Genomic DNA, 15,643 nt, shown 5'->3' with positions numbered 1-15,643 from the left:
GACTAGTCAATCGTAATCGGTTTGAAACGCATCGCGTTTAACGTTACTCGATAAATATGCAATTCGCGCATAGGATTCTCCAGCTCGTACTTCACACTTATTCTTCCTTTATTTCCAAACACTATTGCGCTTCAGTTCTACCGCAGACACACGCCCCTCCCCTCACACACACAAATGTATATCCAACCTTTAACCATACATAAGTACATACACATATCCGAACTTAAATGGAACTTTTGTTTTTTTCACTTTAAATCACTCAACTGGTTCCTGCTTATCATTATTTCCACCATTTACTTCTGAAATGTTTTCTTCCTAAATCACCTGTTTTATCCACTTTCTTTCTCTTGCACCATTAACTCCTCTTCAGTTACCTATCTCTCCTGAGTCGTCGCTCCGAATGTCATGCCGAAAAATTCTAGACCATTCTTGTTAATATTACGTATTTCACGTCCATCCAACAGTCTGTATTCTACTCTAAGTATGTATGTCTCGCTATTTGACACAATTTAATATCTACCTTTAATACTATGTAAGAAAAAAGCCAAACGAAGATAGACGGTTTGACAGTGAAATATCTATGCATAATAAAACACGCATCATTTTTACAAACGAGTTATACCGAATCAATCATGCATATGAGCATACAATCATATTTCTTACTTCTCCCCCACTTACTTATCTTTTTTCTCTCCCGCCTCCCCTTTCTCTTTTCTCTATCTCACCACTTCCTATCCCCGATAAAAAATTGGGAAAATCAGTATTAACATGATATATTTATAGAAAATACAGGATTCCTGGAAAAACTAATCGAAAGATACATCAGAATGATATACAAATATTAACTACGACAATAATATTAACAAATATGTTTACACTATGTTGACGCATCAAGACACAGGTGGGTACATATATCAACAGTAGCTTAAATAAATATTTTAAATATCAATATTTACTAAAAATCAGAATCGAGAACAAACCGATTGACATGTATCAACTACAGTATTTTGACATTGTGTTACCATCTTTACCATCAGGTGCTTTACCATCTCGAAAGGAAGATTCAAGTTTCGCTAGGAAAATATCGATGTAAAATATGAAGTACATGAAGATCAAGACATGCACACGTCCACATATTTGAATTCATACTTACTTGTATAATTATAATTTCGTATAACGGTTATGTTTTAGATCTTCGCAAATCATCATTTAAGTTCATTTTTGTTCTATTATAAATGAATTGGTAACGCAAGTTTCATGAAACATTGTTATCAAATAACAAATTTCCTTCCACCTACATAAATAAGTATAAACATATGTATGTATATATTACACGTATTAGCAGAGAAATTTTCTCTTTGGTATTAGTATGAAACATTTTCTTTTTACCCAATTATATTGCTGTATCAAAATTATTAAACGCAAATGACGACTACATTCTTTACATTGAATCTGGGTAACTGGCATTATATTTTAGCACTATACATAATGTCAATAATCTTCAGTGCACATAGCACGTAACAGGCTAAAGTACACGCCAATTTAAACAACATGCGCATGCATGTTCGCGTGCACACACAGTCTAAAATAAAATAAATTTTATGTTGATAAGAAACATACTAAATATGATACACCTGATAATTTGTACAGGAAATGTATATATATATTACTATGTTAACAATTGATTATCGAAATCTCGTTTTTAATTATATTCGATACATATTGGTTTTCCCGTTTTTCCTTTATTCTTTAGAAACACATATAACATGTATGTGTATATATATATATATATATATATACACACACATATATGTGTAGTAGTAATTAATGGCTTTTATAAAAAATGTGCCTTGCAATTGCCATGTATATATTGACGGCTACATTTGGGGTACTTCTGAAGCTAATCACAGCAATCGGTATATTTCTCTTAAACCTTCTTGGAAGAACTATTTACTTTGCATATTCACTTTTTCATACGTTGTTACGTATGTATACTGAAACTGAATTGGCTCGATCACCCGCTGACAATTAATTACAATGGAATCACGATTGCACTTTTAATGAAGGACGATCAAAATTCGGGAAAAATTTTTCGTTTCTTTGTGTAACTACGTATTTTAGTTCATTTTACTCTATTTGTTGACGTAATATAATAAAAATAATATAATTAACACATGAAACTGTAGCAACTGTGATATGATACACATATAAAATCGATTAAAAACTAGTTTATCCTTTAAGTGAAGCTCAAATAACGATTTATGTAAGGATAATAAATTATTGACGATATAAATGGATAATAATAAATAATTGAACATATACTAACGACAGATTAATAATGAATTTGGGTTTAAAAGTTTATCCAAATTTTATTAGCAAAAAAGTGTTAATTATAACAAAAATTAAATATGGTTACAAATAGTTACTAAGTTAATATTTATACAAGCGTGCGAGTTTCTACTCTTAAGAACTCGTGCTTTATTATAGTTTTGGACGGAATCCCAATGTTATCGGACGAATTAATGTATATATATACGCTTATATATATATATATATATATATATATATATATATATTACGCTTTGCGCTAAACAAGTATCTTAACACCATATATGTACGTGTACATATATCCAGCTTCCTCGTCTCGTATCCTTTCCATTTTCATGTAAGGTGTTTATTCATATTGATGAAACGAAAATAATGACACTGTCACAACTTGATGGAATGTAGAGATCATTCAAATTTTCCTGCCTTAATTCACAGGCAGTGCTGATACCGCGCTATGTGGTGTTGTTGGACGAGAACCAGCGATGGACTGCGTAGTTGATGCATTCAATGATTGCATGGTCCCAATCTAAAATAAAATAAAAATTGTCAATCGGCGATATCATACGGAAAAAAACAAATAATTTAGATAAATGACAATAAGATAACAAATCAACAGTAACAGGAAAGAGGAATTAAAAAGGTCTTTCTCAGATGTTTAAATAAAGAAACTTACTCTTAAGTGAGCTAAATCTTCTAGTCTTGTAAGATCGCATAATTCCACATATAAAGAATATACTATTAACCATCCGTAAATGGAAAAACAAATGAATGTCATCCACAAAATACACATTGTAATATTATAAGCAAATATCATGTCATTTACTATACTGAAGAAGATAAAAGCAAGAAATCTGAAAACAGTGAAAGCTGCAAAACTGTAGAGCCATGGTACCATCTTCTTTTCATATTCTTTTCTTAAAGCAGTTATCAACATCACAGATGTTGCAAACACTACTACTCCACCAAGCATAGAGAACAAAGCAAAAACAACAAGAGCGTTACGTACTGAAATGGAATATCAATGTAAAATTTAAAAAAGCTGTAATGATATATATAAATAAATATTTTTCCTTTCTATTGAACTTATATATACAATCAAATTTCAATGTCCTATATCTTACTAACCATGCCGATTGCCCACATAAACAAATTCATAGGATATTACATAGTAGCCATAATGGGTTGAACCTGGCGCAGCTTCGTAAAGACAATAAAGATCAAATATAGACGTACAAATGGTAAAAATGGCTAAACACTAAAAAAAAAAAAACACCATTTACATGAATGATAGAATATAAATTTTAAACATTATCAATGAATTACATACCTACCAATGCAAATATAGCTGTAAACACGGCGCCTCTTTGAATATTAAGTAAATGCGAATGCGTTAAAATTGGTTTTTGATACCAACGTGTTTTAACACTACGCATTGATCGTGAAGATTTTAAATTTGCGCTGCTACGTGTAGTAACGTGCGAGTATACCGATGGTGTACCCATGCTAGGAGATTTTTTTCCGTAATTCATTTTACAGTGAATACGATAGTTTCTTTTCCTTACAATTCCTAATAAATGCTTAAAACGATGTTTTGAAATTACACCCCGTGTTTTACACTGTAACAGGGAAGGTTAGTTTATAAATATTTGTTTCACTGTTTTCCATGATATCATCAATTTCTCGTTGCAATATTATTTCGATACATATGAATTTCTTCCGATGATAACTTACTATTATAATTGTTAAAAGTTTCAATCGATTCAGTTATAAAAGTGAACACAAGGCAACACAGTTTTAATAATCGTCGTCCATCACAAGCCGACGCCCGAAATTTTAAATGAACTTAACCGAAACAAACCGATGAATGCCGATGATAGTCGAAACGATCCGGAGTAAATAGAGTTATGTTATAACGTTGTGGAAAGAACTGAAAAACAGGAAGAGTGAGCAATTATTTTAACTTTTACTGGTTAGAAACTTTCATGTTTCTCTATAGAAAAGGAAGCAAATCATGGATATACGAATAAACAAATTGACTGACTTTTGCTATAACCAGAGAGGAAATTCTTCTCTGACATAATATATAACAAAGAAATTGCAAATATTTACAATCTCTATACACGTATGATACTTTTAACGACCGTACGCAAATCGCAATAACGAAAATGGCTGGGAACATCTTCCTTCTCAAACTGTCTTCCAATGATTTTATCTGTACACGCATTGGAAATATAGTACGTGTATTATAATTTCTTGCCATTTTTACAAAAGCTACCTTCTGTTTTTAAACGACATTCTATTAAGTTAAAAAAGAAAAAACATGATATAATATGAGATGATTAAATAACATTTATTAAAAAAACCAATTAATTCTTTTTTCGATTAAAATTAAGCTGATAATGCACATCTAAAACCAAGATTTCCAGCCGTTGTATCTGGAGTATTTTGGCTCCGAGCAGCGCATCTATATCGAAAACAATAGCTCTTGTGACAGAGATAAGAGCCGCCTTTTTTCACTTTGTCCGTGCCACGAGATGGGCCACTCTGGAAATATGTTTCACGTTATAAAAATAATTGCCGGTTATACTTAAAAATAAAGAAAAAACAAATAAAAAAGATAGGCGTAAGTAATTCATATATACAGGATTATTAGGCCCGCCTCGTGTTCTGGTTTCGGCCGTCCACCAATCAAATGTCCATTCCCATACATTTCCTATCATATTACGTAATCCATACTTATTTGGCGGGAATTCTGTAACAGGTGATGTGCTTTCGTATTTATCTTCTTTAGTATTATTACTTGGAAAATCACCTTGCCACGTATTTGCTCTGCAGATTATTTTAATTTGATGGATTATTTTAATTTTAAATAATTCTTTATACCACTTTATTCACCTGTATCGACCATTTGGAATCAAGTTATTACCCCATGGGTACAGCTTATCTGACAGTCCGCCCCGACAAGCAACTTCCCATTCGGCTTCGGTCGGCAATCTTTTTCCTAACCATTCGCAATAGGCAATAGCGTCGTTCCATGATACATGAACAACGGGATGATCCATTCTATCTGGATTATTTAATTTTATTTCTTTTTACCTCCAACTTATAATTTCGAGCAATCGAAAAAACAGATAAACGTACTCTTAATATCAGAGGTTGGACCCTCTGGCTGTTGCCAATTTGCATCTTTTACTTGTAACCACCAAGGAGCTCGAGCAACAACGAGCGTTACGTTTGCTCGAACTTTTTCATCTAACAGACCTTCAAATACGAACGAATCTCCAAATTTTTCAGCTTCTGTCCGATAATTGGTTACGCTGACAAATTTTGCAAAATCACGATTACTCACTTCCATCTTGTCTATATAAAAACTATGTAGATATATTTGTTGTTTCGGACCTTCGCCATCTGCGACAAACACAGGTTCGTTTGTACCAATCGTGAAGGTGCCCGCCTCTATCTTAGCCATGTTTTTTAAACGATCTATACGATTGACAGTAGTCTTTTCATAAATATGAAGATCATTGGTTGCTGGACAGTAATCTTCTGTTTCTTTCTTATATTGTGTTTTTATGATGGTTTGTCTGCTAAAGCTACAACCACCACATTGAAGAGATTCTTTATTTGAATTATCTGTTTTGAAGCATGCCGCTATAGAACATAATGTAATAATTATGCTTGCGAAAACAAACAACACTGTTGACTTTTGCCAAGTTGTCCTTATCGAACTTCTCATTTTATGACTTTAGGGTATTGATGCATGCAAAATCGATAAATTGGTTAATTGTGACTGTAAAAAACACAAATACCTATAAATTCGAGATTCGACAAATATTGCGACCAAAAGTCATCATCTTTCACGAAATATTTCCACTATAATAAACGTAAAGAAATAAACATAAAAGATATATACTGTGTGTATAAGTCCATGATAGGATGTGGCAATCGTAGTTTCTGTCGTCGTGAAATAGGTACACTGCAATAAGCAGCAGAAAATCCCTAGCTGGCCTGGGTCAGTTTTTGTTTAACTTTAATAGTTTAGTACACGATCTTATGTATAAATAGATGTCTCTATATACCGAAGCCTGGAGAAAACCGTCTGAAGATTGAGTCGTGATTAGTTGTAAAAAATTAACGTGGAAGACAAAAAAGTTACGTTCCGCGCATGCGAGAAATTCTTTAAATCTCTCAGACAATGACAGATTACTTTACTCATCTTCGTTTGTCTTGAAAGATCGTGGTCTTTGTTAAATTTCCATGTTGATTTTTCACAATTAGGCACGATTCAATTTTCGGTTTTCCCTAGTGAGTGTCAAGACTTGTTTATATGATCGTGGCTTAGTATACAGAAATGGATTTAGAATGTTGTTCATAGATGAATTGATATCGATACGTCGATATTGACGTGCGAATGCGTAGATAGGCACATATTTATTTATTTTTTTTTTGGTATGCACACATTATAGTTAACCTAGCTTATTAGGTTTATAGCCCATTCTAAAAGATGGTGCTTTGAGAAGAGGATTCCCTATCTTTGTCTAACGAACGCCCGATTTCTATGTTGCTGTTCGCAGTTCTCATGTACGCACTCATCTCTCTCATACTTTTATAGCCATTCCCCTTCTGCTTACATATGTGTAATTTACGTGGAACATAACCTATCGTTAAATGCCACGTATTATTTATCTGTCATTTATGTATGTATAGAATGTCTCGAAGATTTTTCTGTTCATCGTGACATCGGCTAATGACCGAAAGAGTAACAGTATAGCAAAATTAGTTATTCCAATATATCGACGCTATACTAATATAGCTATAATGGCTTCTTCAAAACGTTTCAAACTCTTGTTTTGCGCTATCGGTATTTTTGTATGTTATTTTCATTTTGGCATGTTGCAAGAGAAGATCACACGAGGACAATATGGAGATGAAAAAAACAGTGAAAAATTTACGTATATGTTTACTTTAGTTTTCTTCCAGTGTCTAATTAATTATTTATTTGCTAAGACTAGTTTATTAACGATCATGAAACAGGGCGAGGACACTACTCCGAAAACTTATTACGCAGTCTCTGCCCTCACTTATTTGCTTGCTATGGTATGCAGTAATATGGCATTACAATTTGTTAGTTATCCAACACAAGTGATTGGAAAAGCTGGTAAACCAATTCCGGTAATGATACTCGGTGTACTGCTGGGGAACAAGGTATTTTGTTTCTTTTTTTTATTGATGTATCGTTTATAGATATATAATCGTCTACCTTGTATTATTATTTCAGGAAAAGATTTGTGGAACTTGTATTATTGTATATATATGTATGATTTTTTGTTTGTCGTTTTTTGTGATACTTTGTTTTTCACAATTAACAATCATATATTTACATATCTTATACATGATTTCTAACAATCAAATACATTATCTTGCAGGTATATCCAGTTAGAAAGTACTTGTTTGTGTTCTTAGTAGTCATTGGTGTAGCTTTGTTTATGTACAAGGATGTCAATCCATTGAAAAAGCATTCCGAGGGACAAACTGCATTTGGAGAATTACTGTTATTACTTTCATTAACGATGGATGGTCTAACTAGCGCTGTGCAGGAAAGAATGAGAGCTGAACACAATTCCAAGTCTGGTCATATGATGTTGAATATGAATGGCTGGTCTGCGATCTTTAGCGGCATTGTCATCATAGCCTCTGGAGAACTTGTCGAATTTATTCAGTTTCTACATAGATACCCTTTTATTATATGGCATATTGCTACCTTTTCTGTAGCAGGAGCATTTGGACAATACTTTATATTTCTTACCGTTGCGGAATTCGGCCCATTGCCATGCTCCATTATAACTACAACTAGAAAATTTTTTACAGTCTTAGGTTCAATACTTATCTTTGGTAATAGTTTGATCTTTAGGCAATGGTTGGGCACGTTTATAGTATTTGCGGGATTGTTTCTAGATGCTATGTATGGTAAAGACAAGTCTACTAGAAAAGATGTAACAAAGTAGCAAACGAACGCGAGCACGTTATCTGAGAGATCCTGACTCTTTGAATAGAAAATGATTTCGAATTCTGAGACTTATATATTCGTCATGTTATGATGAAATACGAGTTTAGGAACATTACACCGTAGACAAATATGTGTGTATCATGGCTTCCTGGTTTCGCTCATTGTACGGTTTTGTACTTATGAATGAAATATTTCAAACGAACGTTCGATAGATTTTGATATACTATACCTTTACGAATATGTACACATATATTCGTTTCTATGGACATGTATATTATACATGTATGTTTGATGCGCGCAGTATGTTTAGGGTTCGTATGAACATATGCGTTATGTCGATCGAAATAGCATGCATTTGCACGCATAGCGTTTCACGTATGTATTTCTTTCGTTTTATCTCCTTACATCAATCTCATTCGATTACTTGTAATTTTTACAAATTCTTTTTACTAATCATATCATTCGTAAACGTCATTTACGGGGAAAAATACGATCAGTATCGTGATTATTAGTGTACGTGATAAAAAAGAAATCGATTATGAAATAAAGGACAAATACAATCATTTGGTATACGATTTAGCATATTTATTCTTCCTAGTCGTATGTATAATTAATCATTTTACTGTCATTTCTGACTGAAATATTTTTGCCAATTTATATAGAGAGCAACATGCATATCTTTACATATGTATATGTAAGTCGATATGGCGAGGTAAGTATATCTTAGTTAAAAAATGTTTAGTTTAATTAAAGAAGCTAACTACTTCGCGCATAGCTGAGCGTATAAAGTGGTTTTAAAATCGGATTTCGTTACTGTTATCGATACTGACGACAACGTCGACGATGGCTAAATAGATAATAACGGCGTTTGAATGAGCTTTAGGAAGGGAGTGTAATCAGTTGAACGTAATGTAACATAAATGCGCAGACTACTTTTCAAAAAGTAGTATTGAGAAACAATATACATAGATCGTAAGAGAACATTCGAAGAGTACATGAAAGACGAGATGAATATATGGTTGTTAAAAAGTTACGCGTGTATCACTGTGCTATCGATATGGTCGCCAGCCTCTTACGCGCTACTTGGAAACGGTAAGTGGTAAATTTACAATTAGAGTAGTTAATTTGATGCATACATATAGTTGTCAATTTGATCGATATACGCGTATAATAGTATACGTTTAAATAGCCTTCTTTGCAACATTCGTCTGTTTGCCTTCTTTACGAACATCGAATCATCAGTGGAACTGGATAGCGCGTAATTCAAAGGGGGAACGATAGAAGAGAGGAATTTTCTGAAAATATCAATTGTCTCGATGTACGCACAAGTTGGCGCGCTCAAATATTCAAAGAGGCATGCGCGTATCAATTCTAGATTAAGGTTTTCAGAGAATTTTACACGACTATATTGTTTGTTATTTCCATTTAAAATATATCCTTTACCTGGAGGAAGAGAAAGAAATTTTTCACTTTTAGAAACGTTCTCGACTTACTTGCCGAATGGAATCGCCGAAGCACGTGGCATAAATCAACCGATGCTAACCATTAAAAATAAGGTGGTTGCGAAGCAAGCAACAAGAAGCGATGGACAAGAATCATTCGTATCTCTTAGGATCGAAGAAAAGAAAGAAGAGAAAGAAATTAACTGCACGGATCGTTCTATATTTGATTTTCCCGAGGATTTGTTCACATACAAAGAACGTCGTCACGGGGCCGTAGTGTTGCATACCTTTCTGGGATTATATTGTTTTCTATTGACAGCATTCGTTTGCCATGATTATCTATTACCAGCTATCGACTGCATATGCGTCAGTATGAACATAAGCACCGATGTTGCTGGAGCGACGTTTCTTGCTATGAGCAGTTCCTTCCCCGAATTATTCGTGAATATAATTGGAACGTTCCTAACCGAGTCGGATCTTGGTGTTGGTACTGTTGTCGGTAGCGCCGTATTCGACACGTTTGCAACTCCGGCCTGCGGAGCGTTAACGACTCTTTGCGTAAGTACACGCACATATTTAAAAATATACATATAGTTGAAAATTGTTGTTAGATGATTACGAGAATGAACGATAACTAAAAGTAAAGTGATCCGCTATATGGATGCCAATATGATGTTAACATCTATCGCACAATTTACACGCGATTATACTCATATCTATATCTTATATATATACATACATATAATATGCGTATACATATACGAAAATAATTTTTGGCGAATGCATTGGCAAATAAATTATCTCACCCATTCAATCTTCTTATAACGATACAGACTTTTAGATAAAAGATGATAAGCATTCTCTTTAAGTATGTATATTTAGATCGATAGTATCGAATTCCTATCTCTTTTACTTATCTTCCATTGACCTTGTTAACGTTACACGATTAGTTTTTTCCTGATTATCTTTTTTGTTTCCTATTCACGTGTATCTCTATCCTTGAAGTTTGAAGAATTGAAAGGAAACGGTTGTTTCAAAAAACGCAATTTCTAATTCGTCTTTTATTCTTTTCGACTCAGGCGATACCGTTAGAATGGCGAATATTGTCACGAGATTGTGCAATGTATGTGGTATCTATTGGAGCATTGGTAGCAATAATGTGGGATCGTCGGATTCATTGGTACGAAGCCATGATTTTGATAATGTTGTTGTGCATTTACCTAATCTTGCTCTTTTGTGGCAAAGGTATTTGGCGGTGTTGCGGTAAAATCGCTCCTTTTAATTCTAAATCCGCGGCAAAGTGTAAGTAACATTCTCTTTCTCAACTAATTTCCTTTGTTCGTTTGTCCGTTTTGAGAAAATATTGCGAGTCGAATAAGAGAGATATGAAGTAACAATTCGTTGCGATTAATTATAGTGTCTAACGTTGGAGAGAAGTTGCCTCGTAATGGCTCCTACAAACTGCGCTCTCCAGATGATGTTGTTGCAGTCAATCCTAACAAGAACGTAGATATTAAAAAATTGGAAAGCCAACAGCGTGATCTCGAAAATGTTCTAGAAAATTTGGACAAATCGTTGGAACGTTCTGTTTCTGGTATGCATGTACATAAGTATCTGTGTATATGTATATGCGAAGCGGATGAGAAGCATAAGCATATTGTATGTATGTATCGTTTCTGTATATTTATTTGCAGAATATTTATTTACTTGGCCAAGGGAACGAACTATGATTGCAAAATGTTGGTTTATGTTTGGTTGGCCATTGAAATTTTTGCTATATGTAACGATACCAGATGTCAGGATCGAACGATTGAAACGCTGGTATCCATTGACATTCATTATGTGCGTGATTTGGATCGGAATATCTTCTTATTTGGTTTCTTGGATGACGACGGTTGTCGGTGATACAATAGATATCCCGGATTCCATTATGGGTCTTACATTTCTAGCCGCTGGTGGAAATATGCCGGAGCTTGCGTCCATCGTGATTTTAGCCAGACAAGGTAAGATTAATTTTTTTTTTATTTCTTTTGTATCAAAATTTCTTGTTTATTTTGTTGTTACATTTGTTACACTTTGATGAATCAAATCACTGATTGGCGATATGAAATATTGAATGTTTCATATACATCTAGGGGACGGAAATATGGCGATGAGCAATACGTTGGGGGCAAATATTCTCGACATTTTACTTTGCTTGGGCTTACCGTGGACAATAAGTTGTCTAATGAAAGGAAAAGACGTGGAGATCGTATCAGGAGCTATATCCTACAGTGTACTTACAACAGTTGTTTGCATAGTAGTTCTTTATACAGTTATAGCATGTTTCAATTTTAAATTAAACAAAAAAGTAGGAATCATATGTCTGGTGTTATACACAATATTTTTAATATTTGCCATTCTCGTAGAATTGAACGTTTTCTTTTTTGTAAATTTACCAATGTGTCCTCATATCGATGAATTATATTGATTGATTTCGCATATTCTGCACAGTTCGTATAATTTGTTTGCCCATTCTCTGTCCTATCAAATTATAATCGTTAAATTTGTTCATCATCTTATTCACCTCGTTAATTTGAGCAATCTTGACAATTTCGACAATCCCGATAATCTCCTTAATCTTGTTGATGTAGAAACGCAAATAATTTTCTGAAACCGGAAGTATCTTCTGTATATTATCTAGTGCGGCTTCTTTCACGGTTATCAATGACCTTCTATGTTTCTCAATATTCACGTAGATGATCGAAATTTGTCAGTGGTGATGCTTAAAAATCGAAGATGCGACAGGCAGCTACGAATATCAGTAAAGAATAAAACAAGAGAAGGTCTGTACGAACGAATTGGAAATGATTAATAACAATTATATGTGATGATAAAAATATTTTCGAGAATCAACGAATGACTCTGTTTTTGTTTTTTTCGTCAAATTACGATGAGCGCAAAATGGAGAGCAGCGAACATAATCTGTATAACAGCGTTGCGAATACTGAACTTTCGACCGTTCGCGGGGAGACGCGATCTCGAAGAAGCGCGCAAACGGGAGTCGTAAATTCCCGTTACGATTTGACTAATCGACGCCACGAATCGTTCGATCCCTTATTTCGGTTCAGATAATAAGGGTGGTTGAATGAATATAACGCTGATATTAACAGGTTAATGTATATTTTCAACGATCCAATAACTTCAAGCGATACAAGGCTACGTATGTGGAATGACAAACTACGAATGAGTACGACCTGAGACTCGTTTCGTGTTGATGACTGTGATGATGTATCTTCTGTCGATTGGCTGTCTTCGAGTTATCGATTCTCTTGATTTGATTTCTGACTCTTGCTGTTCCTTGAACTGTGTTTTAACTCGAGCTAGTTTTAGCTGTTACTGATGAGCTTCAACTGTTACTTGAATGCTACTGTGGAACAAGTCTAGAGATCAAGTATGGAGATGAAGTGACTGCTCTGTAGTTATGAGAACAAGTGAAGTTCGTCCTTGTGTGATTACTGAAGAAAGCTCGGAGTGGGTGTCTTTGTTGTGTGAAGAAAGTGGATTCGTTGCTCACACTTTTCGTTAGGAAAGTGAGGGTAACGATCCGCGATGCCCATTGGTTATGACCAACGTTAGGGATGAAGATAGGAGAGCCTCCTACCAACGTGGCTCATGGGCGACATTGTTAATGGGAAAAGCCTGTTTTTTCGTTAGACAAATATCCGCTTTCTCCGTAATTTGTAAGAACGTGCAATAAACCTAAGGACTGTTCCAAGTACCAGTCATGAACCGAAAATACTTGCAGGATTAAAGGTTCCTGCTAACTAATAAGAGTCAGTTTATGGTGGGGCCTTAGGTTTATTGAGGGTCTATGTAATGGTGCTTGGGCCTTGAGGATCAGACAATGAAGGACGTCGCACTGTCCATCTCACGCGACGTAACAAATACTACTGCTCCACCTTCAGGCCGTTTTTATGAGCCACTACTCGCTTACCGTTCAACGAAAGTAGATGACGTTACAATATGTAAGTTATACACAATATATACGTTATATATATGTCGGGTTTGCATTAGAATTAGAATTAGGGGCGTGAAACGAATCTTCGTTCGGATTACACGTTGTCGTTATGCAATAGAGAAGACATTGACTAGTGCAAATACGATTATTATAGAATTCGACAAGTAACCGTGGTAATTAGATACTCGAGAAACTAATGACAATGATCCTAGGTTCAATAACGAATCCGCGGTCAACGGGATGATAGATGAACATGCTCACAATATCTAAGTCGGACTCTTTGTTAAAACGTGGAATATCCACCGAGCGTACAGACACTAAATAACTCGCTAATACGACCTCACGAGAGAATGACTTTCCGTCCCGATGATGCCACAGAGGAAAACTATGATGGGGTGTGTCTAAGGACACGAGATCATCGGATTCGTCGAGGATAACCTTCGTTCGGAAAGTAAAGGAAATTAACGTTGCTGATAATTGGTCAATCTCCATATCGGTGGTTAGAAAAAGATGCTAGCTGCCCTCGAGGGAAAGTTGCTAGTGGGAGACGTCGTTCGATGAAAAATAGATCTCCCCTATTTTCCTGTAGTTGGGACAAAGACTGTTTGTCTGTTTGAAGGACTTTAGATAACTAGATCTTAGTGTTTATAACAGCCCTCGGGCTAGCTGATCACGTACTGTGGAGACGCGTCGGCATCTGGTAACCATCATACCCGAAGAATAGGATCTGCGTGTGGCGAGCCACGGGACAGAAACCGTTGGAATGTTTACTGGTCGCGTGCCTCTACAAATGTTTCTTTTAAGGAGAGCTATAAAATTATTCCGTACTTTTGTTAGACAAAGCGTTCATCCCGTGACCGCGGCTATGTTCGGCGACTGGCTGTCGCCTCGAACCCAAATCACAAATCACAAATCTCGAACAAATACAATCGGATCGAATGACGACAATTGTTTAATCACGCCTATGATAGAATCTAGATTACGGTGTTAAGGGATTTTCCCGAAGTTCCAAAGGGAAGGATCCGATGTCCTTTCATCTCCGATATACATAAATTGTTTAAGCGGAAAAATTCCAAAAAATCAATGGACCTTAAACAAAGAATGTGAATAATAAGGGGAAGATGAGGAGTGGCGTGGTAATTATTGAAGTTAATAAGATGATTGGAATGACTTTAAGTTTATAGAATCATGATACAAGCAACTTAGTTGGCACGAAGAAAGTATCGTTGTAGATGCAATTGTTTCCTCCGTTTATGATGTGCGCGGAGATACATAGTTGAAGTGTGCCTAGGGAAGGATTTGGGCGCCCTTATAAGATGGTATTGAACAAACTCCGTCCATGGGCGCCTCCCTTAACGGAGAGCATGGACCCTCGGTTCCTGGAGGAGGTAGTCGGCACCCTGTTCCCGGGAGCAGCGAACGAAGGAGATGGCAGCCTTACCGAAGAGGAGGAGCAGGAGCCTCAACCGCCGGAAGAAGAACCACGTGTCACCGCGGGAAGTTGGAGCCCGGAATCGAGGGTCACCGAGGAAGAACTGGCCGGGGCCGTCGGGGTGATCGGAGCGCGGAAAGCTCCGGGTTCCGAAGGACGTCGCCGGGGTCTTGGGTCCGAGACTAATGCGTCTGTTCGACGGATGCCAGTCTCGAGATGAATTCCCTGCTTCGTGGAAGGAGGGGCGTATGGTCCTGCTGCCGAAGCCGGGGTGCTCCTCGGACTCGCCTTCCGCCTTCCGGCCTGTGTGCCTTTTGGACGAGGTGGGCAAGCTGCTGGAGAGAGTAGTGGCTGCCCGCCTGGAGTCGCATTTGTCCCAGAATGTGCCCGGACTGCACGACGGCCAGTTCGGTTTCCGGAGAGGGCGATCTACG

General features: G+C 36.0%; 4 protein-coding genes across 9 annotated transcripts; 2 read left to right on the top strand and 2 right to left on the bottom strand.

Annotated features, from left to right (window-relative positions):
• Positions 1 to 2,349: 2,349 nt before the first annotated feature.
• Positions 2,350 to 4,208, bottom strand: LOC126869825 (uncharacterized). Its single transcript, XM_050626894.1, has 5 exons — positions 4,060 to 4,208; positions 3,660 to 3,944; positions 3,454 to 3,583; positions 3,002 to 3,333; positions 2,350 to 2,854 (listed from the first exon to the last, which is right to left on the bottom strand). Exons 2-5 carry the CDS (start codon positions 3,855 to 3,857, stop codon positions 2,753 to 2,755), a joined length of 762 nt encoding a protein of 253 aa, XP_050482851.1. The 5' UTR covers positions 3,858 to 3,944; positions 4,060 to 4,208; the 3' UTR covers positions 2,350 to 2,752.
• On the bottom strand, positions 4,111 to 6,408 carry LOC126869817 (formylglycine-generating enzyme). Of its 3 annotated transcripts, none has more exons than XM_050626875.1 (6): positions 6,242 to 6,408; positions 5,470 to 5,921; positions 5,224 to 5,395; positions 4,971 to 5,157; positions 4,734 to 4,872; positions 4,111 to 4,255 (listed from the first exon to the last, which is right to left on the bottom strand). In XM_050626875.1, exons 1-6 carry the CDS (start codon positions 6,256 to 6,258, stop codon positions 4,236 to 4,238), a joined length of 987 nt encoding a protein of 328 aa, XP_050482832.1. In that variant the 5' UTR covers positions 6,259 to 6,408; the 3' UTR covers positions 4,111 to 4,235. The 3 variants fall into 3 exon arrangements, with proteins under 3 accessions (XP_050482832.1, XP_050482833.1, XP_050482831.1); XM_050626876.1 differs by having other exon boundaries at positions 6,138 to 6,294; XM_050626874.1 differs by having other exon boundaries at positions 5,470 to 6,293.
• Positions 6,409 to 6,947: 539 nt separating this feature from the next.
• Positions 6,948 to 8,910, top strand: LOC126869823 (solute carrier family 35 member B1). The gene is made up of 2 exons (XM_050626891.1): positions 6,948 to 7,533; positions 7,755 to 8,910. Exons 1-2 carry the CDS (start codon positions 7,147 to 7,149, stop codon positions 8,331 to 8,333), a joined length of 966 nt encoding a protein of 321 aa, XP_050482848.1. The 5' UTR covers positions 6,948 to 7,146; the 3' UTR covers positions 8,334 to 8,910.
• A 141-nt stretch (positions 8,911 to 9,051) lies between these two features.
• Positions 9,052 to 12,260, top strand: LOC126869796 (sodium/potassium/calcium exchanger 3-like). 4 transcript variants are annotated; one of them, XM_050626796.1, is made up of 6 exons: positions 9,052 to 9,427; positions 9,812 to 10,335; positions 10,857 to 11,079; positions 11,195 to 11,371; positions 11,472 to 11,780; positions 11,913 to 12,260. In XM_050626796.1, exons 1-6 carry the CDS (start codon positions 9,331 to 9,333, stop codon positions 12,245 to 12,247), a joined length of 1,665 nt encoding a protein of 554 aa, XP_050482753.1. In that variant the 5' UTR covers positions 9,052 to 9,330; the 3' UTR covers positions 12,248 to 12,260. The 4 variants fall into 4 exon arrangements, with proteins under 4 accessions (XP_050482753.1, XP_050482752.1, XP_050482754.1 ...); XM_050626795.1 differs by having other exon boundaries at positions 9,578 to 10,335; XM_050626797.1 differs by having other exon boundaries at positions 9,052 to 9,716.
• Positions 12,261 to 15,643: the final 3,383 nt, after the last annotated feature.

This window comes from Bombus huntii, chromosome 9 (genome assembly GCF_024542735.1).
Source record: "Bombus huntii isolate Logan2020A chromosome 9, iyBomHunt1.1, whole genome shotgun sequence".
Taxonomy (NCBI): Eukaryota; Metazoa; Arthropoda; class Insecta; order Hymenoptera; family Apidae; genus Bombus; species Bombus huntii.
The sequence above is the reverse complement of the archived record's forward strand: the minus strand, read 5'-3'. Positions and strand labels throughout refer to the sequence as shown.